The sequence below is a fragment of the Vipera berus genome (assembly GCF_964194415.1).
Source record: "Vipera berus genome assembly, chromosome: 2".
Classification (NCBI taxonomy): Eukaryota; Metazoa; Chordata; class Lepidosauria; order Squamata; family Viperidae; genus Vipera; species Vipera berus.
In genome coordinates, this window is record NC_138203.1 from 135140445 (window position 1) to 135165808 (window position 25364).

The 25364-nt window shown below is 40.5% G+C and overlaps 1 protein-coding gene across 1 annotated transcript; it reads left to right on the top strand.

The window, feature by feature from the left end:
- Positions 1-1693: 1693 nt before the first annotated feature.
- Positions 1694-23092, top strand: LOC308662143 (keratin, type II cytoskeletal 5-like; the record flags this gene model as incomplete). The annotated part of the gene is made up of 9 exons (XM_081317634.1): positions 1694-2215; positions 4240-4454; positions 7298-7358; positions 8749-8844; positions 11117-11281; positions 11981-12106; positions 14228-14448; positions 21531-21565; positions 22797-23092. 9 exons carry the CDS (start codon positions 1694-1696, stop codon positions 23090-23092), a joined length of 1737 nt encoding a protein of 578 aa, XP_081173760.1.
- Positions 23093-25364: the final 2272 nt, after the last annotated feature.

The following is a 25364-nucleotide window of genomic DNA, read 5'->3' on the forward strand; positions in this document are numbered from 1 at the left end:
GGATCCTCCTCACTATGGGGGAAGGGGTGCAGTGTATGCCTCCCAGCATACACAAAGGACTGCACAGCAGGAGGCTGATGGTGCAGATCAGCAGAGGGGCTGGACAGCTCCGGGCGATAACTGCTCACTCAGGATAAACCTAATGAGTTAAGCTGTTGACAGCCCCAGGCATGGTCAGCCTGGTGGGAAGCCAGGATCTACACCCATTGTCACCTGCACTGGCAGGAAGCCCAGGTTTGAACTGATTGGATGCCATCCACCTGGGCAGGTACAAATAGACGCCAGGCTTCCCTGTTTCCCCAGTTCGTTCTGTTCAGAATACACTCATCTCTACCCCAGCTCTGTGTCCGTCTCTATGTGAAGCACGCGACTTTACATAGGGCAAACTTGTAGAACCCGGTATTTCATGTGCCTTTCTCAAAACATTGTCAACAATCTTAGCAACTCTTAATTTTTAATGTGACAAGGGGAAAATTCAGGGAGTAATCAACTGGATAGTGTTAAACAATTTTTTAAAAAATTATGTCTTGGTTTGACCACAAAACTCTTGGAAAGTGGCTTTCAGTCTGCCATTCAGACTAAGGGCAACCCTCAAATTCAAAACAATGGCATGTTTTCATTCATTGTAAGGAAAAAAACAGAAGCAGGAAGTGATTGTTTGACCTACCACTACTGACCTTCTTGGGAATCCTTCCTTTTCTGCAGTTCAGCTAAACAGGTTTGAGGCCCTATAGCAGGGGTCTCCAAACTTGGCAACTTGAAGACTTGTGGACTTCAACTCCCAGAATTCCTCAGCTTAGGAATTTTGGGAGTTGAAGTCCACAAGTCTTCAAGTTGCCAAGTTTGGAGACCCCTGCCCTATAGGATCTAGGTGTGGTTGAACTAAAAATCCCAGCATCCTTCACCATTGACCATATTGACTACATCTGCTGGGAGCTGTAGTTCAGCAACAGCACAAGAGCTGGAAGAGCACATGTTTGATGGCAGCGCTGGACAAATTATAGTGGACCAAAAGCTGGAATTTTGTTGTCTAAAGCAATGGATAAGATTGGCCAAGGGCTAGAAAAAAAAAACTTTTCCTGTTCGAAGAAATGGGGAAATTCTTTCAAACATATCCTGTGCAGAAAGCAAGAGAATTGTATCAAATTCCCTTCAGGGGAAGCAATCAACTATCTGCAATACCTGTGCTGTCCTATAGATTTTAGATTTTCAGCCAATCGTGGCAGAGGAGCGGGGAACCTCTATATAGCTTTTAAGTATGGTGCTGAATAATAACTATCCACAATTAAAGTAAATGATTTTTTTTAAAGAATCAGCTGATCAGTTAATTATTTTTTTGGTTTATGTGTAGAGGTAGTGGTGGGAGAATTAATTTGTTATCTTACATGGTTTTTGTGCCATGTAAACCTGCGAGCTAAGCAAATTTAAGGCAGCGCTTCACTTCAAAGGCACCTTTAAGACAAGTTGAAGGGGTTTTTTAATTGCTGCCAGAGATAACCCAGCCCAGTAACGATCTTATTCTTATTTAATTATCTAATTCCAGCCAAGCCCATCTCCACATACAGATGTATATATAGAGAGGGGAAACCAACTCTGCACTTCAGAGAGGGGTGTCTTGTCCTTCTCTCTTTGTTTCTTTCTTCTTTAGCCCAACTTTTCCTCGGCTCTTTTAGCACTCTTTGAATTAGGCACAATGAGTAGGCAATTCAGTTCTAGATCTGGGGGAGGGATGAGGACTTCCCGGGGATATACCTCTTCCACCGCTGTCATTCCCAGTGGGACAAAAGCAAGTTTCAGCTCAGTTTCATTATCCCGAGGTGTGAAGGGAAGCACAGGATTGGGTGGGGGCTTTGGTAGTAGAAGCCTCTACAATCTGGGGGGTAGCAAACGAATCTCTTTTGGAATCAGCCATGGTGGCTTTGGAGGAGGCTTTGGGAGTGGCCTAGGTTTGGGTGGCGGTGGTGGATTTGGTAGTGGTGATGGATATGGCTATGGAGCTGGAGGTTATGGTTTATCTCTAGGAGTGGGAAGCTATGGTGGTGGAGGAAGAATGGGTCCTATGGTTCCTCCTGGGGGCATCCAGAAAGTGACCGTCAATCCCAACCTCTTATCACCACTGCACTTAGAGGTTGACCCTGAAATTCAAAAAGTGCGGCAGCATGAAAGGGAACAGATCAAGACCCTCAACAACAAGTTTGCATCCTTCATTGACAAGGTGAGTCAATTAAATAGATCATCAAGTTCTTTGCAGGTAGTCTCAAAAAGTCTCAAAAACTGTGTATTTAGATTGCAAGAGAGAAATAGACAAATGAACCGTCCAAGTGCGTCTTGGATAAAAATAAGGCCAGATTCGAGTGTTCCAAACCAAACATTTAATTTCTTGAAAGGCAGGAGGAGTTAAAGTAATACTTTGGCAGCCAGGAGATCGCATTTAAGATTGCATGGCTGTCCAAGGCCTGCAAAATTTGCAGAGTGGAGAGAGCTTTCTGGTTTGGGGGTTTCTTTTTCTTAGAACTTATTTATTATATTATTATAGAGACTATTTAAGGTTTATAATCTCACAGCTCACAGCTCACAACACTAGTGTGAGCCTGTTAAGTGCAGAACAGTGTGAATTGAATTTGCAGGTTTTCAATCTTGTGACCTGAGAGCCCTTTTGCAAACATTTCCAAGATCCTAAGTTCCTGCAATTCTTCCAAGGCTGGAGGAGTGAAACCAGGATTCCCACAATGCACTGTTCACAGAAGGCATTTAGGGAATTGCTTACAGTTTGAGCACCTACATTACCATTCATCTCACATATTTTATATAAGACTTCCCAGAGTTCCATAGGAATAGGAGGTGACTACAAAATCTTTTACATCTATGACGTAGCATTATTTGTTTTTGTTGTCCACAGTTTCCGCAAGCAGCAGTTGCTGTGTTTCATTCTAAATATATTTTTTGCAAATTTGAATAAAGTTCTCCTGAAGAGATTTCTAACTCAAGCCTGAAGATATTTTAGGGCCTGCAGCTCTTAAAATACAGATAGTCTTCAATTTGCAACAGTTTATTTACTGACGGTTAGAAGTTACACTTGATGAAGCTAACCACTGATTTTGTAAAACTGCAACTTTTCAACTGCCCTAAGAGAATTTTGATGTAAAATGTCAGTAGGGAATGTTTTTACTGGGAAAAAGAAAGGTTCTGCACATTGAGGTTGTGCTAAATATAACAAGAATATATACTTCTCTTTTTTTCATAGTTAATTGGCAATTCTCACAATGCAGCCATTCATGTAGCATTTAGACCAGGGGTGTCAAACTCGCAATGTCACGTGATGTGCCACGACGTATCGTGACTTTTTTCCCCATTGCCAGCAATGGGGTGGGTGCAGTTTCCCTATGATGCATCCGGCCCACGGGCCAGCAGTTTGACACCCCTGTTTAGACTGTCATGAAAATGGTTCTAGGTTCAAAACATAATTAACTATACCATCATTTTGGGATTGCCAATTGCTCATGTATTGATAGAAAGGAAGCTATTGTTTATAGCAATTTGCTCATTTTTTTCTGCTGGTCAGTTTGCGGCACTATTTATGCCATTTTTTTTTATACAAAAGGTGACACAGTAATTTTAAAGTAATTTTGCCCAGTTCCATATTCCCTAGTGCAGGGGTAGGCAACCTCGGCTCTTTTATGACTCATGGACTTCAACTCCCAGAATTCCTGAGTCATGCTGACTCAGGAATTCTGGGAGTTGAAGTCCATGAGTCATAAAAGAGCCGAGGTTGCCTACCCCTGCCCTAGTGTATAGGTTACTAGTGGGATGATAGGTGCTGTACTCTAACTTTCCTGAAGGACACAAGTTGAAGCATACAGATTTAGCCTTTTTTTAGCAAATAAACAGAAAAATAATCTATCCGCAATCCAACAAAGTAATATGTTTTTGTGCACGTACATGATTTAATGACAGGGCTATAAGGTCTGAGCTGCAATGTCTGGATTACTTCTGGATGGCAGAAAAAAAGGTACAAAATTCTAAATCTTTGCTGCTGTCACCTGGTTGATCTGGTAGCCCTATTAAGGATTTGGGTGGCCTCCTGGTTGTCTTGCTGCACTTGTGGCACTGTGGCTGTCATGCCTTGATTTGAATGCTGCTAGTCCTCATTATATAACGAGGTGTGGATTCCAGTCTAAGAGGGCTTCTAAAAGCATTACTCTCTCTCTCTCTCTCTCACTCTCTCTCTCTGGATTTCAGGTACGGTTTCTCGAGCAACAGAATAAAGTGCTAGAAACAAAATGGAATCTTCTGCAACAAAATGGCAGCTCAGTTCCAAACATGAGCCTAGACACCTTATTTGAAAGTTATATTCTTAACCTCAGGAGAAGACTCGATCAGTTAACAGGCAATCGGGCCAAGATGGATTCAGATCTAAGAAACATGCAGGATCAAGTAGAAGATTACAGAAGGAGGTAAGTGAGATTCCAAGGCCTACTTAGCAAAGGCAGTACAATGAGAAGGGTCAGGATGGGCAAGAGCTGTACCATTCAGCCTTGCAAGTGTGTATGTGGGGCATAAAAAATTTAAGGCTTTCCCTTATGTAAAAAAAAACACAAAATAAAAAATGTCTATGGAGATTCCCAGTCATCCAGGTATGGTTGTGCCAAAGGTGCTTTATTTTTCTTCACAAGGCGATTGGACTTTCTTGTTTTTTCTTCGAAGACATTTCGCTTCTTATCTAAGAAACTTCTTCAGTTCTGACTAGATGGTGGGGAGTGGAAGGATTTATATTGCTTGCAGACAGCTGGTCATTTGCATTCTTTTAGAGAGTCCTTGAAGCCATTTGAGTAGTGCATACAGTATGTGTGTGGAGCCTTCTTGGCTGCAGGATGTTTTCTGCCCTGTGTCCCTTCACTGTTGAAGACAGGTGCAGGCTGTTGAGGATGAGTTTGTGTTGTCTGAATCTCAAACTGAAGCTGCAATATTTTCTGGAAATCCGTTCATACTTCCACACCATTCAAAGGGTGTTCATCCCAAAACGCATAGCTAAATGTCTATGGGGCTTCTCAGTCATCCAGGTCATGCTTTCCCCCCCCTCCTTCAGGAGGCAATTGAACTTTCTGTTGAGAAGTGAAACGTCTTCAAAGAAAAACAGAAAGTCCCGTTGTCTCCTGAAGAAAAAAAACCCGCCTTTGGGACAAAATGTAAAACTAAAATAGGCAGGAAATAAACCTGTTAGATGCTCCCTAACCACACTGTTTGCCTGCTGTCTGCAAGAAGATTTTAGCAAGCATTTTGGTTTCAGAACTCCTTTAATATTCTTAAAAATGATTGAGGACCCCCCTCCCCCCCAAGAGTTTTGGTTTGTGTGGATCGTATCTATTGATATGTATTGGAAATGAAAACCGAGAAACGTTAAAATATTTAAAATTTGACACTGCAGACCTCTCCCTGAGAGCGGTTCTGTCCAGACTACTGAGAATCACTTTGTGAAATACTCTTGTGGTTTTGGACGAAATATCAGGAGGAAGCTCTGAAGAAACGGCAGCAGCCCATCCTACCTCTCTTCCTTGTAACTGTGCCCAACTGATATAGCTGTGTGGCTGTGGCATTTTGGCATGAACTTGAGCTTGTGGTTTAGGGTGGAGACATTTTTTTGATTTATCAAAGAAATGAAGACATTAAAGCAAGCAGTTACAGGTTCATTAAAATGCCTTTTTCACTCCTAAAATAGGGATCCGAAAAAACATCTAATAGCAATTAAATCAAATACGCTGAGGAGACAGTTACCATAAAATGAAAAGGAACTGACATGATGACATGGAATAGTCATCAGATATGCTAACGTAAATGGAATAACCAATGAGAATAAGAATGTTTATAACAAAGACAACAATTTTGTGTAGTGCCACCAAATTTTCTAATACCTACCAAGACTTGTGATGACGTTGACAAAGCTACTTGCCTCCTCCTTTGATTTTATTTTGGAAGATTATTATTTAAATTAATAGCTTTCAGATGTTGTTTCAGATTAAACTAAGAGTATTGGTACTATCTGAAAACTGGTAAACACACACACACACACAAACAGTAAATGATACAGTAGAAGGGATATATTCATGCTATATGTGCTTATTCTATATCCATATATTATAGGGCTGTTCTTAAAAATAAAATTGGCTGCTTTTTTACAACTACAATTAAAAATGTAAAAACGTACTAATAAGCTAACATGAAGATAAAGAAAAAGACAAAACTAAATAGGAAAATGAATAAAAAATGAATTACTGTATTTTTATGCAAATGTAATTTTCATAACTATACAGTAGCATTATAGAGCTTATGTTGTGCAACCTGGGGAAAAAGGTAATTGACTGGAGAGCTTACAGCAGATTACTGAGACAGTGGTGGGAGGATATCCTTTTGCTCAAAACACAGTTGGCACCTTCAAAAAGACCCTGGGTTTACATATTTTTAGAATTAGGTTTTCCATCTAGTCTTGGGAGTGCTGCATAGCCATAATGTGTTAGGTATGTAATATGAAGCAAGAATAACCCCTTCCTTTATAGTATTCCAAAATCCTGCGAAACCTCAGTTATCGTGCAAAGCCTTGGAGACCACTCAGAGATTGCAATGCGATGAATTAATGTTGATGGGTGCTGACTGAATTATATTGTGTTAATTTCTCCACTATAATTGTTTCAATATAGTTTTTAGGGTTTTTATAATGCATGTTCTTAGTCAAACCGCTTAGAGTCAACAGTGATTAAAGTGGTATAAATTCTAAGTAATAAATAGCTGCTTATTTAAACATTGACATCCAAAACTTGTAACAACCTGCTATTGCCAGCACTGATGAAAGATGACAATCCTTCACATGCAGAAATGCTGGCCAAGCTCCAATAGCCAACTTAATGGAGTGGTAACTTAAGTCAGACTCTATTTTAGAGAAGATGAACTATTGAAACTCAGGTTCCTCAAGCATAGGATGTAAAATAAATGCTGGTGAGTTCAGTGAAATGTTCACTGAATGACAATCAGGAGTGATATTTATAATTTGTGCTTGATATTCCTTGGAGATGACTCAGTATTATAAAATGGGTAAGAATCTTCTTTTTTCTTCTTACATGGCTGCTGTGCCCACAAATTATTTTAGAACTGATATAGACAATTCCCGCCACTCAGAACAGCAGCTTTTATGGCAGCCTTGTCAAGGCCATTGAAGGCTATTGATTGGCACCTTTTTATATGACATTTTCTCTGCCTGATATTTTCTTTGAAGAAGACTGAAAATCTATGTTCCTTCTCTTCACAGATATGAAGAAGAAATTAGCAAACGTACCACTGCTGAAAATGACTTCGTTGGTATCAAAAAGGTGACTATCCTAAAACAAAAGAATTAAGTTAAGAAAAAAAATTAATATGTAGGAGATTTTTACACTTAGAGAAAAAGTACTTTTGTATCATAATTCTCAGCCTAATTAAATTTCTTAATTAGAAATTTGCAGCATTTCAGCCATTGCTAGACACAACTCCTATAGTTTCTTATTCTTCACTTTGGTTGATCGTCATCAGAGCACATTAATACCTGCAAATCCATTCCCTTTTTACTATGTTAAAGCAAGAAACTGGATCAAGATTGTATGACAATTATTTATTTATTTATTTATTTTATTACATTTATATACCGCCCTTTCCCGAAGGACTCAGGGCGGTTTACAGGGTAATTAAAAAACCAAGACACAAAAGTTAAAAACAAATTTAAAAAAATTATATTTGTCCCTGTATAAATAAAACCCCAGTTAAAATAAGATTAATCCTCAGCCTGGGCCAGAGAGCTCGAAGAGCCAGGTCTTCAGGTCCCGGCGGAATGAACGGAGGTCAGGGGCAGTCCTCAGCTCCACTGGCAGCTGGTTCCAAAGGGCAGGCACCCCCACTGAGAAGGCCCTATCCCTGGGTGTCGTCCGCCGGCAATCTCTTACCGGTGGCACCCTGAGAAGACCCTCCCTGTGGGAGCGCACTGGACGAAGGGAACTTGATGCCGGCAGCAGGTGTTCCCTCAGATATCCCGGACCCAAGCCATTTAGGGCTTTATAGGTCATCACCAGCACCTTGAATCTCAATTATCAAAACATTTTGCACGGTGTTTTCATTGGAAGGTTTGCATTTACTATTCAATGTAAACTGATTACTGATAAAGCTACAACTTAAAATGATGCTCTACATTTTACATCACTGTAAGAAAGTGATTATTCTTTATCTTTTGACATATGATATTAAACTTGTATTATTTTATTAGGCAGTGAGCTTGTATAGGCCTGTTCAGAGTAAGATACTGAATTAAAAGGGACAGTTCTAAATAGAAATATACATTGTACAGAAGTTTGCAGTATGTAGAATAGGACTGGACAATCTGTAGTCTTCCATATATGTTCAGCTACAATTCCCAGCCTTGTTTATCATTGGTTGCATTGGCTATAGCTGCTGGAGGTTATAATTCAGCCACTTTTGAAGGACCTCAATTTCTCCATCCCTTTTATGTGGTATAAAACATTTGGAGGACTCCTGCTCCCCAACACTTTTCTTTGTTGCATAAAGGCATAGGTTTAATGCCCAGTTTGTTAATTAAAAACAAAGAGAAGCCTCTGAAGAAATGCTACCAGTTGGAGCATACACTATGGGCTAAATCAATGAAATGTCTAACGTGGTATGAAGAAATTCTTGGACTGCTTTTATGTAATTTTGGTATGTGTTGAATTCTTGCAGGATGTTGATGTTTCCTTCATGCAAAAAGTAGACCTGCAAGCAAACGTTGATAGGCTGATAGATGAGATCAACTTCCTGAAGGCCTTGTATGAGGCTGTAAGTGTTGAATGTTCTTGTCATTGAATCCAAAGCAATGAAAAGTCCTTCAGGGCCAGAAATCATACTGCATTTGGGGAAGAACTGGAACGATAGAGCAGGAAAGTAGAGCAACTGTGACTTATTGACAATTCTACTTCAAAGATCTCCTGGGGACTTAAAGCAAAAACACTGGGAGCTCTTTTATGGGAGAGGGAGGCCAGTAGACACTATATTTATTTATTTTTATTTTTATTTTAATTCCATTTATATCCCGCCCTTCTCCGAAGACTCAGGGCGGCTTACAAGCTTTAGCAGTAGCCTTCATTCTATGTATATGCCTGCTTATTAGGGCTTTCATACACCCCCCAAGCGGCATTATTACAAAGTCAGCTTATTGCCCCCAACAATCTGGGTCCTCATTTTACCTACCTCGGAAGGATGGAAGGCTGAGTCAACCTTGAGCCTGGTGGGATGCGAACCTGCACTAATTGCAGGCAGCTGGTGTTACTTAAGGAGGCATTAGCCCACTGCTAGCCCAGATTTGTTGATTAAGTCACAATTGGCTGGGTCAACATTCTGCACTAAGATGTACTGTAGTTTCTTTAATGCTGGCATGATGTAATGTGCGAACCTAACTGCAGTGCTGCTACATATGATTTCGTTAATAATTTTTCAATAGGTTTAAAGAGGTGTTGATCGACACACAATGTAGAGGCATCATTGAACTACAAAGGAGAAAGAGGAAGTCAGGTCCACTAATCAATTATGTCTTCTTGAAACAGTAAACAATTTGATATACACGAGGCCTATTATTATTATAAACAGTGACGGAGAAAGTACTATGTGAAAAAAAATAGTGTACTTTTTAACTGATACTCTGAATCAGAATGTTTTTAATAATGTGTTCCCAGACATGAGAGTCATAAAGTCAAATCAGTATGTTTGAATGATTTTACTACACTCTCTTATAACCCCTGTCCTCATCCTCAGGTTAAAAAATCCACATTATTATGCTGTCAGCTATGTTCTCTTCTGTTGTAAAAGCCTGGGAAATGTCTAAAAAAGGTTGCCCAAGTTTCTTTAATTTAAGCTTTGTTTTAAATGAAAAAATAAAACTAGACTAGAATTATATTCAGTAGAATATTCAGTAGAAAACTAAAACTTACAGGGATTTCTAGAATCTGGACTTCTGGGTTATGGCCCAAAGTCAGTTTTCTTAAATACATCCTTACCTGGAGACTAAGAGTACTGGTTGCCCAGGGTGAGAATTCATTTGTTAGGTTTGACTGGTTTGGTTTCCCATTAAAATGGCCCAAAATGCAAACTATGCTCCAGATTTAATTTACAGTTTTAGAAAGGTCTTATCAGGTTCCAAAGGAAGCTATGGAAAAGACATCTGTGTGAATCGATATGGATGTGAGATGGATGTTCTGTTGCATTTGATTTGCATCCATGATGTTACTAACCCATATCAGTGCTAAGGAACTACAAATTAGTAACAACCCATCCTCTTTGCTCTCTTTGTTATGCAGCAATATTATGGTCCAGTGGTTTGTTTGTTTATTTGTTTTAGGGTTTTTTTTAATCAAAGGGAACTTTATAATACATTGCACTGTAACTGTCCATTCAAGAGCCTACTCTTCTTGCCTGGAATAGAGGTCTGCACTGATAAGCACAATTTATATGAATCTATAGAAAATTTCCTGAATGCAGCAGTCTTATCATGCTGAACTTTGCCAAGTCTGTGGGGAGATTTTATCTACCGAATCTTCCAAGGAAATCTAACCCTACTGCATTGAGGCTGCAAAATCCTGAATGACCAGCAGGTAGCAGCAAAAAGGCAAAAACTGTATACTGTGGTTCCATCTAAATAGTCATGTGATTTTTATTTTGTCCAAATCATTTGACTCTCATAAAGTGGCTTGCATTGTCTCCAGATACTGGACCATGTTCTTTAACAGGGTATGGTTTCATCTTTATAGAACAGTATGTACTATGCACACATAACGTCTAGGCTGAAATACTGTTTTTCTAGATAAGACTAGAAATACCTCCATCTAGAGTCTCAGGAATATGCTGTAGTCAGTGATGACAATACTAACCAGACAGGCTAGTGGAAACTTCCTGCTTTGCCAAAATGAAGCACAACCTTTATTTTGAGTTGGCTTCCACAGAATATTTTTGTAGGATTCAATTGGTAGGCAAAAAATGAACTTGAACTAGTCAGTAATCAGGGGAAATATCTGGATGGATGGATGGATGAATAATAGCACCTTGTTTTTCCACAAAGGAATGGATTCAAATCCAAGGACAAGTTAGTGACACCAACGTTGTCTTGCAAATGGACAACAACCGAGATCTGGACCTCAATGGTATCATCGCTGAAGTGAAAGCACAGTATGAAGACATTGCCAACAGGAGCCGGGCAGAGGCAGAGGCATGGTATCAAAGCAAGGTAAGATTCTATATAACTGTTCTAGAGATCCTTGTGGAGTTAAGATATGCTTATCCTCTTAATCTGGAATCAACGCTCTTCTTAACCAGTAGGAAAGCCTGAAGTGAGAGAAAAGCCTGATAGTCAGACCATGGAGAGTTTTCCTGGGTTTACAATTGCTTTCTTTTCTCAGAAATCCTTTAAGTGAATTGAATCGGATGCAGAGATGTCGTCTCATATCCTAGACTCCTTTATAATGGAGTAGTAACAAGCGTTATCTTTTGGACCGCTAGGAAGAACAGAAAAATCCTAGGCATTATTATTTGAGAAGCCACGCTGGATGGACCTCATGAGCTTTGCAATGTCTCATGGGAAATAATGCAACAATAAGTTCTGGACCTATCATTTTAATCACAAAATTTTAGTGCCTATTGAGCTTTGCTGAAACACAAACTGTGATGCCATTGACTCAATATATAATATTGGAAAGGTGTTTTTTTTTTGCCTCTTCCTAAGAAGCAAAATTTTGGACTCCACTTTTTGTTTTGAAATCCCAATTAGGTTTAGAGGTCAGAGGTGGCAAATTCGGCAAATCTTTTATTTGCCTTTTCCAGGAAAAGGTGAGACACTGAGGTCACCTCATACCCAAGCCCTCTTGTCTAATTCCTGAAGCTGGTATTATTTCCCATCAGTCATAAGGATTCTCCTTTGGTGTGACAGTTTCAGGAACTTCAGAGCAGAGCTGTTGGTCATGGGGATGACCTGAAAAATATCAAGAATGAGATTGTGGAACTGAATCGGATTATCCACAGATTACAAGCAGAAATTGACAGTGTGAAGAAACAGGTAAGCGGGCATTTGAATATAGCAATACTCTTGTCTGCATGGGTTTATCTGGTCTCATTTTTCATCTTTGTTACTGGTCCATCTGCTCTCAGCTTTCACATTTTGAGTACTTTATTTTGCAATTTGCCCATGTATGCTAGGAACACTCTTCAACCAAATCTCAACAGGATTTATTCCTGAGGTAAAGTAGTCAAGCATATCCATTCAGGTTGGATGGCTCCTTGATTAAATAATCTTTGCCACCAATTTCAGGAGATTATTCCCCCATCCCAACTGTTTATAACTCAGGCCTACTAGACTGAAACACAATGTGCAGAGAAATATTCTAAGCTGTTATATCTTTCTCTGTAGTAGAACTGGAGCAGAAATATTGCAAGAACTGTTATATAGCAGTAGCAATAGCACTTAGACTTATATACCGCTTCACAGTGCTTTACAGCCCTCTCTAAGTGGTTTACAGACTCAGCATATTGCCCCCCAACAATCTGGGTCCTCATTTTACCAACCTCGGAAGGATGGAAGGCGGAGTCAACCCTGAGCAGTTCAGAATCAAATGAAGTGAGCAGTGAGCAATACTGCATTCTAGTCACTGTGCCACCAGGGGTGTTCTTTGATTCTCAGGACTATCTGTCAGTCATGCATTGCCATCTTTGACAATCTGTGCCAGTTGCTGTTCTGCTTGGATAAAAATAGGTTCACTTCATTAATCTAAATTCTAGTAACCTCACATTTAAATTGTTGCAAACTTCTGTCTATAAATTTGTTCCCAAAAATGCTCTTTAATACAAAACACGGCAGCCTAAATAAACTCTGAAACTCTGTGACCCTATTATGCCAATATTGGATCCTATTTTATAGGTTCCTACAAATGCACAGGAATGGACTCACTAGCTCCAGAAAGGCTATGATTTGAATAAAGCATTGCTCAAAGTTGAATAGCAATAGCACTTATATACCACTTCACAGTGCCTTACAGCACTCTCTAAGCAATTTACAGAGTCAGCATATTGCCCCCCTCCCCAAATCTGGGTCCTTATCTTACTGACCTCAGAAAGATGGAAGGCTGAATCAACCTTAAACCCGTCAGAATCAAACTGCTGACAGTTGGCAGAGTTAGCCTGCAATACTGCATTCCAACCACCACACCACCGTATATTAGATGACTTGCAATAACTGCATGATTCTTTGATTCAGAGAGCTCCAGTCTCTCATTTGCAGGCAGATTCCAATATTTGATAATTTTCAGGTTTACCTTTTGTTGGATAGGCTGATAAAAGCTCAAAAACCATCCACAATCAAACCCCCTGCATCTGTTTTTTTCTGAATGCATGAAAAATTCATGATGCAAGGTATGTATAACACTGTATGCATTTCCTCAAGATTTTTAGGAAAAAAATGTACTGGTCAATCATTTGAACCAAGCATTAGGTCAGGATGACGTATACAAGTAAAACAGGACCATGAAAGGCTTTATTGGCATTTGGCACATCAAACCAGAGTTACGTTTTTACTTATCTAAGCACATTTTCATGTTATTAACATAAATAATTATTGCCCTGTTAAGTCTCATAGTTGGAGGTGGCACTCACTCTGAGCTGGTTTGCTGAAGAATAAACTTGTTGATAGAAAGAGATAGTGAAGGAAAGAGAGTATTACAACTCACCGGGGCGGGGGGGGGGGATCCCTTGAGTTACATATTGCTGTTGTTGAAATTCATTTTCCTGAAATTGAATTTGTCCAGTGGTTTTTAAACCAGATTTTGAACTTTGAAATATGTGTGATTCCTGTTGAATTTGTTCACCCCATCAATTAAATAACTTTTTTTATCAATATCCTTGTCGAGGTAGCGATTTGAAGAGTAATTGAGGCAATTAAATGCTACCATCTGATTTTGGGGGGGATCTGGGGTCCAAATAAAAGCTGATGTACAATCAAGCGATCCTGTTTACAACCACTTGTAAACACTTAACTGTCTGCTGCTATAGCAGAAATGTAGCAAAGTGCTGACTCTTAGCCAACAGATTCTTAAGACATCTATATTTAATACTTCATAAAGTCACAAATGCTATGACATACACCTATCATGAAATTAGAACCTAATTAATATATGAATGTATCCAGATTGCCTCTCTCCAAGCAGCAATTGCTGATGTTGAACAGCGTGGGGAGTTGGCCCTGAAAGATGCCCGGGTGAAGCTGAGTGACCTGCAACAAAGTCTACAAAATTCAAAGGATGAGCTGGCACGTCTCCTGCGGGATTATCAGGAGCTGATGAATGTTAAACTGGCTCTGGATATTGAGATTGCCACATATCGCACGCTGCTAGAAGGCGAAGAAAGCAGGTGGGTGCCGGGTCTCTGAGTGAAACATACCTATTTGCATGTTTCTTATGTGTCGATTTTGCCCAATTTTAAAGATAGGAATATACACGCAGATACCCTTTCATCACAGCTGTTCTGCTTTTTTCTATAACTGTATATGAAATATAACCTGTGCATCTTCACCATTAATTTTTTTTTGTTTGTCCATTTTTCCCCCTGGCCTGTAACAACGATCTTGCCCTAAGTTTGGAGCCTGTATGTTTTTCTATTGATTCTCTTTTCATAGCTCTGCAGGCTTCCTCAACTGATCATTTTCTTAGCAAATTCCCAGAATTTCCAGTCAGAGACAAATAGTACATTTGGAGGATGCCAGATTGGAGAAAATTACATTTAGTCCATCCTTTTTAGAATGCTGTCTTTCTTCTACCATCCTGTCTCTGGGTCTTATCCTTAGTTTATTCAGTTTTGAGCGGTTTTTTTCTCCTTCCTCTTTCTCTCTCTTTCAATTTTCTTTTGCCTAGCACAGTAGTGGCGAACCTATGGCACACTTGCCAGAGGTGGCACTCAGAGCCCTCTCTGTTGGACATGGCAACTGTCCTTCAAGCAGCCGCCCACTAATTTGCTGAGGTCCCACATGGCCGGATGCAGCTGATTTCCCTCCCCCCCATCCGGTCCCTCCTGGTCTCACATGCTCTCCTTTTCCTGAGCACGATCCACTGCATCGCCTCCTCAGCTGTCGGCCAGCCATCCAGCTCAGAGGCGGCTTCTTTGAACTGGTGGGCTGCAGAGGGCTGCGGTGCCCCAGAGAGCACTGGTCGAGGGGCCAGCAGACTGTGGCTGCTGATGGACACCGTCGGCCCCCTTGCACTTGCTGGCCTTTATGTGTGTGGGCCGATGGTGTCAGGCATCAGCTGCCCCAGCCCTTGCCTTGCCCCATGGCAATGGCACCCCTACCCTGCCTCACCTCATTCTGCAGTACGAGCCTCCTGCCTACCGCCCCACCTGCCAGAGACTGCCTGGATCTCCATCCCTGCCCACCCTCCACAGGTGACTCTCCCCACAAGCAACATTGAGGTGACCATGCCCACCTTGGCCACACCCACCCAATCTTCCATGACCACCACAGCCACGCCCACCCAGTGGACCACACCCACCTGGCACCCGGCAATAAATAAGTGGGTTTTGGGTTGCAGTTTGGGCACTCAGTCTCTAAAAGGTCGCCATCACTGGCTTAGCACAATTCAGTGCACAGGATAAAGTTCCAAAGGGCTCCACAGAAAGGACATTATTTTATTTATTTATTTATTTAATTAATTAAATTTTTATACCGCCCTATTCCTGAAGGACTCAGGGCAGTATACAGGGCAACATAAAATACAATATAAAAATAGTATAAAATTAAAATAGATTAAATTAATTAAGCCCAACAATTAAAACAATATTAAAAGCTAAAACCCCTTCAGTCCAGGCCTGATAGATCAAAAAACCAGGTTTTCAGGTCCCGGCGAAATGAACGCAGATCGGGGGCGGTCCGAAGTTCCACTGGTAAATCATTCCAAAGGGCAGGCGCGCCCACAGAGAATGCCCTCCCCCTGGGGATCACCCGCCGGCACTCCTTAACTGCCGGCACCCTGAGAAGGCCCTCCCTGTGGGAGCGCACAGGACGATGGGAAGTTGATGCCGGCAGCAGGTGTTCCCTTATATAATCTGGACCCAAGCCATTATATAGAGAGGACATTATTTATAGACATTATATTCCAATTTCATTGGAAACAACAAAAATTCTGTCAATGAAAAGTGAAACCAGATATTTTGTAGCTACAATGTTTTTGCTCTTTCTCTCCCTAAATATGTTGTCTCCCTAAACATGATGTCTAGCTTTATCCCCAAATCTAACTTCTTTTGCAGAGAATATCCATGGAGAGTCTATGTTATGGTATATTTAGCCAGTAAATAAAAGTGATTCCCAAGCTGTCAGTAGGAAGTTTAGAATGTGGCACATTTTGCCATCTGTTAATTGTGTAAGAGAAAAATTTAGGCTCTTTGTGTGTGTGTGTGTGTGTGTGTGCGTGCGTGTGTGTAAATATTCAATGTGCATATTTAGGAAGCACTAAATGCTGTTCAATATCATCAGTATAGCATAAGACTTTTCCACACATCCATAATTTGCATTAAGATTACTTGGGAATACTTCTAGAATGTAAATAAATAATATATGCATGTATAATTGCAAGTAAATAACTAAAATTGTGTTTTCTATACAGTCTGGAATTAATTGCAGTTGTTATGTCTACCATAATACTGCTTATTTTTATTTATTTATTTTTTTATTTTATTTCCATTTATATCCCGCCCTTCTCCGAAGACTCAGGGCGGCTTACAAGCTTAGCAGTAGCCTTCATTCTATGTATATGCCTGCTTGTTAGGGCTTTCATACACCCCCCAAGCGGCATTATTGCAGTAAAAATGGTTGCTGACTTGGAGAGAGACACATAAAGTTACCCTTCACCCCTGATATTTTAATTAGTGGTGAAAATTCAGAAGAGAAAATACTGCACAGATATAAAAGCAATCTTTCCTCAAGTATGTTTTATAACAAAGTAAATATGTCTTAGCTTGTATTCTATATAAAATGTATGCCAGAAATTAAATCTGGTTCTCTCTGTAATATCTTTACTTTTTAAGATTTCATCAATTTGCAGTCCAAATGTGTGTACATTTACCCCTAAAGTAACTCCTCCTATGTTTGATGGATTTTCTTCCAAGTTACAGTAGCTTCCTTGGTTCATACCATAACTTAGTCTCCTACTATCTGATGTCCTTCAGATGGATTGTACATATTTTAATTTCCTAGAATTAATAGGGATCGGTCTATATCAGTTTGGGAAAATCTGTGCTAAACTGCCAGGCCAAGAGTTGTGTTGTCTTCAACCCAGTGATTATGGTGGTGGTGGAGGAGATGACAGCTACTCTGTTCTTCTTTAGAAGATCATCTATGGCTTTACCAATCTCTTTCCCAGACCATTCAAATCAATGGGCTTTTATTGAAAGGGGAAGTAGAAGATATCTAGAAATGACAGAGGGCACCTACATAATTTGTGCTGCACCAAGAGTTGGCAAGACATACCCAAGGTATCTGGGTAAACCTTGAAGCCCATCATGTTTAGATCAAGGAAGATCTCTCATCCTTTCAAAAGAAAGATAGCAGCATCGCCACAATACAAAAAAAGATGCTGAGACTCTAGAACGAGTACAGAGAAGAGCAACAAAGATGATTAAGGGTCTGGAGGCTAAAACATATTATCATATGTTATATGATAATGGTTGCAGGAACTGGTTATGTCTAGTCTAACAAAGAGAAGGACTGGGGTGTCATGATAGCAGTCTTTCAATATATGAAAAGTTGTCACAAAGAAGATGGTGACAATCTATTTTCCAAAGCATCTGAGGGCAAGACAAGAATGGAATTGATGGAAACTAATCAAGGAGAAAAGCAACCTAGAACTAAGTAGAACTTTCCTGACAGTGAGAAAAATTAATCAGCAGAATGGCATGCCTTCAGAAGCTGTGAGTGCTTCAACACTGGACATTTTTAAGAAGATTGGACAGCCATTTGTCTGGAATGGTTTTGGATCTCCTGCTTGAGCAGGGGGGTTGGACTAGAAGACCTCCAAGATCCCTCCTGACTTATTCCATATTCTTTCCCTGTTGGGCCCTTGAGGCAGGACAATGAGGAAAAGATAGAATTTAAACTCTTTGACTTATCTGAAAGGACATTAGCTTCTATTAACCTTATGAGGAAAACCTGTTTTTAAATGTGAAGCGCTCCAAGTTTTCATTTTGTCCTCCACTACTTAACAATGCTTTGAAGCATGATATGAACTAATGGCAGAAGGACTTGCTGGAAGGCAACTGGGCAAAGTGACCTCTTGTGGTCACTTCTTTTGTTGACAATGCTTTGGGAACTTAATTGTCTTTGTGCCAAAATGCTCCCACCAATGCCAGGGCAGAAAGGCTGAGTTGTTCGTTTTCTTCATCCCTCTGAAATAGGGTGGTTCCATGGCACTCTGGGAATTTCAGTGATGGGCTGGATTTTGGTACTTGGTGTCAGTTGCAGCAATACCTTGAATTTGGTTGAAAAAGAAACCCCAGGGTAGGCATTAATCATAAGGCCACTCCCAGAATTCTGCCAGCTAGTGAAGTGGGGTGTTGGTGGCCAGCATTGATGCCAAACCATACTGTACCTTTCTATATCCCTAAGCTACAGCTGCAGTTAGTTCTGAAAACCATAAATCAACTCTGGGGCCCACAAGAATTGAGATCAGGGCTCATTGTGGTCGACCCCATAGCTGCCCCTCGTAGCTGAAATAATGGAGCAAAGAGCATGGCCATCTGATAGAGGAAGGAGCAAGGAGTGCTTTTAAATAATAAAGACCATGGTTTAGTGTTACTTATCTGCCCTAGCTAAAATAGTCCAGGATCTAAAATTGCTGAGTTACCGACCAGAAAAAATAACAATAATGAAAGAATTACTATGAAATGCATCTGTCTGAAGAACACATAATGTCTCTAGCTTTTGTGTGTTGATGCTTTGTTTGTTTCTGAGCCCTCCTCCAGGCCACTGTCTGCTTCAGTACATTGGAAAAAGCTTATGCTGTAGTAACCCTTGAACTAAATGTATTTTATTCTTGGGGTGAAATAATTGCCAGTAGTTACACGAGTGTAAAAAAGGGATAATCTGTATACACCCCAGAGGCACGCCAACATTTTTAGCAACATTTGTTCGTGTATTTAACTCTGGTTAACCTCTGACCCTGAAGAACAGCAGATGCCGTGTGGACTCCTCTTGCCACCTAGGGAAGCCTGAAGGGCAAAAAGGGCCAGGATTGTCTTCCCTCACCATGTTTTTGTGCAAGGGAGATGAGCACTCTGGCCTCAGGAGGGCGCTCTTAACACAGTTCCATGGAGGCAGCTGTTCCTGAGAGCAAAATGCTAACTGGGTACAGAAGGCAGGTTTTGCATTTTTATAAGATGAGGGAAGCTGGTAGAGAAGTTGCACCAACAGTCGCCAGTTGCTACAGAATGCTTTTTTGTGGGTTCCTGGTTGAGCCACAGAGTGGGCACGGCCATTTTGCTTCAGGTGGCTTCCTCAGGGCTAAAACCTATGTTCTGGCAGCATGAGAGGGGCAGCCTCCTCATCCCCCCCCCCCCACACCTTCCCAGTTAAGTCTGCAGTCGACAAGGACCTGTAGGAATTTGTTCTGCTCAGACGTGGAGGGCAGGATCCCCTGAGGGAGGGGTGAACCACTGCAAGCCGGCTGAAGAGACAACTGTGCAGCCTGTTTTGGCCTCCTCCCTACATGTGACCCCTCCCCCCTCCAAGCTCAGCGGTGTGCTTCAGATGGTGCATTACTGTTGTGCAGCTGCCCTGCCTCTTGCACAGTCCTTGATAAGGGGATGTAGATTGCTTAATCCTCACAGGTTTCCCTAGGAATTTTGTTTTAATTTCTTTAATAAAATTGCTGCCTTTTCTATCAGGAAGGAAAGGCAGAGAAACTGTAAGCTTCCTTTGGCTGGCAGGGATATGAGCCAGTTATACCAAAAAGCCCCAACCTGTCAAGGCCAATCCATTTTTCTTTTTTTTTCTTTTTTCTTTTTTCCATTCAGTTTGAAGCCAGTGACTTTTTTTTTTTTTGCAGTAACGTCTTGAGGGATTTCTCTCTAGAGCAACTATAGTCCTGTAGTTCTTTAGAACTCACCTATCTGCATGTGCAAAATCTCTGTTTTATGCTTTTCGTAAGTAAAGTATAACTCTACAGCTTTGTCCACTGGTGGCACTAATCCACAATGCTATTATGGTAGTTTGAACTGGTCTGATGTGGTTTCTTCTTTTCAGTAGTCCAAGTCAAACTTTAAATGGCTTAGTTATGTGTGTAAACCCAGTCTGTTGAATAACGAAGGATGAGAAGGTGATCAATCAAATTAACTCTTTATTATGGGCAAAGACCAGCAAAATTGGAAGAGTCTGGTTGAAAAATAGCTAAAAAGCTAGCAGGAGTCAGTAGGTGAAGGAAATACAGGTTGTCCTTGAGTAACGATTCCAATTGGGCCCAACATTTCTGTTGCTAAGCGAGACAGTTGTTAAGTGAGTTTAGCCCCATTTTATGATCTTTTTTTGCCCCGATTGTTAAATGAATCACTGCAGTTGTTAAGTTAGTAACCCGGTTGTTAAGTGAATCTGGCTTTGCCATTGACGTTACTGGTCAGAAAGTCGCAAAAAGTGATCACATGATCCTAGAACATTGCAGCCATCATAAATATGAATCAGTTGCCAAGCATCCGAATTTTGATCCCGTGACCCGAGGGATATGCTGCAATAGTCATTAGTGTGAAAAATGATCGTAAGTCACTTTTTTTCAATTCCGTTCTTTGAATGGTCACTAAATGAACTGTTGTAAGTCAAGGACTACCTGTATATCCAGTGCTAGAGTTTCCAGGATTAGCAAGCTGTTTAAGGCAGTTTTGGGATATACTCCAAAAGCAGGAAAGAATAAATGCAGCAGACCAAACTCCTCAGCTTAAGTTCCACAGGTATTTCCTTATAATTCAGGGTTCCCTCCCTTCCTTAATGAGGGCCATTTCTTGGTTATACTATTTTTCTGTTTGAAAAACCGTATATCTAAAGCCATCTTCTTCAGCCTGGGGAACTTCCTGAAGTTTTTGACTTCAATGATCAACCAGCATGATCAGGGGACTTGTGGTCTCTACAGAGAACCAGACCAAGAACATGTGGTCCTTGGTGATCAGTTGTAAGGAGAGCAGTTTTGGAGGTGCAACTTACATCTCCCACCCAGATACATCAATGTCCCCCTACCTGCATTCCCATCTTTTACAAATATAAGATGCATAGGGGGGACATTTATTTTCATTTTTTTTGTCATCCATCTGACAGAGAATTTAAAGAAATGGGCTGTTTCCTGGTTTTTACTTGACACTTTCTCTCTAGATCTTTATTTGCAAGGACAGGGCCTTATAGGCTATGAGCTACAATGGACAAATGTAATTGACTTATATATACACTGTTTTCTCTTTCTTGCCTATAGGATGTCTGGAGAACTCACTGTGCCTGTGAGCATGTGTAAGTATTTCATTTAAGTGAATTAACTGTGAAGGCCAGAGATAATGCGCTTGTTTGCACAGACTTTATTTTTAATTGTAATATTGAATAATTTAGAAATCTTGAAAGAAAAACGCTCGCTGTCACTATGATAAGAGGACCAAGTAAGAAATGTTACACTTGGTGTGGGGAGGATTGTCTATCCTATTTCATACTATTGATGAAAATAATAATTTAGATAAAAATGAGACAGGAGGCTTGAAGAAAAGATAGCTTCGGGTATCCTAGTTGTACCTAGTTGTGGTCAATTCAAGCTGAAATTTGTTAAATAGAAGAAGGAATGGAGATGTCAGCCTTGTAAGGTAGACCTCCAAGGGTATGTGAGAAAGACCTTGGGAGACTGGGCAAATAGTTACTGTCAAGGGAATGGTCAGATAAGAGATAGCATAGCAGCAGTTCGGTAGTGTGCATGGCAAGAGGCTCAGAAGAAGTCTTTCCAAGTTTCTCTGTTTGTATAGCAGACGGCAGGAGAATTGTACTTTCAGACTTGCAAGATTCTGTCAATGAAGCTTTACAGTAAAGTAGAATTAGGTCATCTGGCTGTTGATTCCTATCTGGTATATTCTGCAAGGCTGACAAGACCAGATGAAGAAACAGACACTCTTAAAGTCTGTTTCTGCTTTCGTTAGAACAGCTACAGTAGCAGAATATTACAAGTCCGAATGTGCTCCCCTTTCTCCCTCTTTTATCTTCAGGTGAATTAAAGTTGCGGGGTGGAGGGCTGAGGTAATTTACATAAGCCCTTTTCCTTTGCCTGGGCTAAAATTTTGCTTATTGTTGCCTCGGTAGTAGATCTTCTATTTCTTCTCCAAAGTCATCCTCTATGAGCACTACAAGAAATATCCCTTGATTTAATTTTGACTGGTGCCCCACACTAAACGGGAAATCTGAGTGAGCAATTTGGCAGTAATGCTACTCATGATGCCTTCAATGGGTGGCAGCGCCTGTAACCTTAAAGGGCTAAGCAGGGCCCTACCTAGTTAGAATTTGGATGGGAGTTCATTTGATAATTTCAGGATGGGGGAACCACAGTGGGGAAATCAGCATCCTGGAATATGAGAATGACTTAGATATGCCCTTATGGTCCCCAAAGACCTGAGCATGATTGCCAACCATTCCTCCTGATTGGCTACAGCCAATCGTTGTAACGTAATCCAGTAATGCACCTGTGTGTTTTTTTTCCCTCCTGCAGCGGTGATCAGCAGCTCATCTACCATGAGTGGAGGTGGTCGAGTGAGCAGTGGAGGATTTGGCATGGGGGCTGGTGGAGGAGGGGGAGGCAGTGGTGCTGGAGGCAGCCTGGGCCTGACAATGGGAGGGGTTGGTGCTGGCGGCTTTGGTATAAGCAGTGGGATTATTACTGGAGGGAGCAGTTACAGCACTGGAAGCTATGGTGGGGGAATAGGTGTCGGAGGCGGAGGAGGTTCTTCCAGCAGGAAATATGTCTCAACCACAACCTCATCATCCAGCCGAAAAGTGGCCAGATAAAAAAAAAATTAACACGTTGCCAACTGATTCTGAAACAGCGCCTAATTGCCAGCATCAGCACAAGTCCCCCCAAGCTAGTCATCCTTATTTTTATTTTTTTCTGAGAAGTTTAATATAAACAGACATTGCCCATTATCTCCTGAATGAACACATCTGAGCAGGTGTTTACAAAAAATGGCTCCGGTCACCCCTTTGCCAGGCAGTTTTAAAGTTACAAGTCTCTCTTTCCCAACCAACATGACTTGTGGCTGTTGAGGCACCTCTGATTTCTCTCTCTCTCCATCTGTTATTATAATTCTGCCTTCAGTTAAGAAATTTCCTACAGCACCCTCCGCATTGGACGGAATTGATCATTTCCTCCCCTACTCTCTTTCAAAGAACTAAAGGATGATGATGATGCCCAGGGCTTTTTTTCTCATAGAACGCTCAGAACGGAGTTCCGGCACCTTTTTTGGATGGAACCTTGTAGGGTAGGCAAGGCGGGTTGTATAACATGTGTGAGTTCCGGCACATTTTTCTTTTACAAAAAAAGCACTGATGATGCCCTTTGGCGAAAGAAATTGGCAGCCAAGTTTTAAATCTGAAAAGGAAGACTGGCTTTAGTCAAAGGCAAACAAACTAAAAAGCTAAGCACAAAGCTTCTGAATATTATTATTCCCTGCCTCAAATACTATTGTTATAGAGCAAAAACTTAAAGGACTAGAATCTGGTCGCATGCAACATTTTTTAAAACACCCTGCTGATTTGAATGGGAGATTAAGTACTCAATTTGCTTTCCATATTTGAAATCAACAGGATGGGGAAAATGCTTATCTTTTCTTTCAGTTGTTTTTAAGCACTAAAAAAAATCACTGAACTGCTTCCAGCATTGACATTCATTTTATAAGTTTCACTTCCATTTTCACGTTTCTGTGATTTCTTACGCTGCTCTTTTTGTTCAAAACAACTGAACTAGTACATGAATGCAGTATAGTTACATCCTCTTAAATCCCAGTGAAAGCAGGAGGAAAGCCGTAACCCAAATTGGACTGTATCATTAGGACCTGTACCTTTTTCCACTTTAGCCCATTGCTCTGTTTCTGTTGCTTGGTATATTTTTAATCTTCCAGAGCATTTAAAACTATGGTATCCTTCTTCTAAGATGACATCTGAGAATGGAAAGGGCAATTTAATGGGTGGGCTGATTGAAGCAATATAGTTGCCAACAGAAAACAGAATTCCTGTGTTTAATTCAGTTGTAATAATAGGCAGGCCACTTCCAACACCCTGAAGAATACACACAGTCAAAACAGCATGTTGTTTAATAGGGAATTAGAAGGCAAGTGCTTAGGTCAGCCGTCTTTTCCAAGGATGCCTTTTGATATTCCATGCCTAGAAGCATCATAGAATTTGACTTCATCAACTGCTGAAAAATAATTTTAGTATTCTTTCGGTTGACCCCCTGCAAGATGATGATTTTTTTTAACCTGTTAAATGAATTTTCCAATTGATGAAGAACGTTTTTAAAATGCATCATTTTGTATGGCTTATTTTGTAAGTGTCTTCAAATGCATGTTGTAAATAAAATAGCTATGGCTTTTTTTTGCTGTGTATTATTCTCCCCAACTTCATGCTTGAAATTTCAAATAAACTGCATTGTGATAACCTGTTTCTTGCTGGTGTCTTCTTTCTTTTTACATCATTGCAGATAAAATGTTATTTTTCTCAATGTATAATTCAAACATTGAGGACCTTTAATTGAACAGAGACTGGGAATATTTGCTTTGCAACTTTTTCTTTTCTTACAAAATGATTTCAAACTGATCAATTTATTTATTGTTCACCTTGCTTACCTCTGGTCTCATACTGATGGGCAATACTAGAAGTATAAGAGAGACCTATTATTGTCAACAGGGACGAGGCACTGATTTCATACCAAAAAGTGCTTTTTCTCAAATAACAGACCTGGCCTGAATAAAGCAACAGAAAACTCAACAGGAAAAAAAAAAGTTTGAGATCCAGTGAAATCTTTTTTTTTCTTTCCTCTTAGCAGACATGGGCTTTCTCATAATTTAGACTAAAATATAAATATAACAGATAACTTTTCCCAATTAAAGCCATTTCTCATTTCAGAGATTAGGAACAAATCTGGCTGTTCCCCAAATGGCCTGAGAGGACAAATCAGATCAAAGCTGGGCACCGAGGGATCCTTCAAATTCCCTTCCAAATTTATGGGCAGAGACAAATGAATTTTCAGAATTTCTCCAGGGCAGGGGTAGGCAACCTTGGCCCT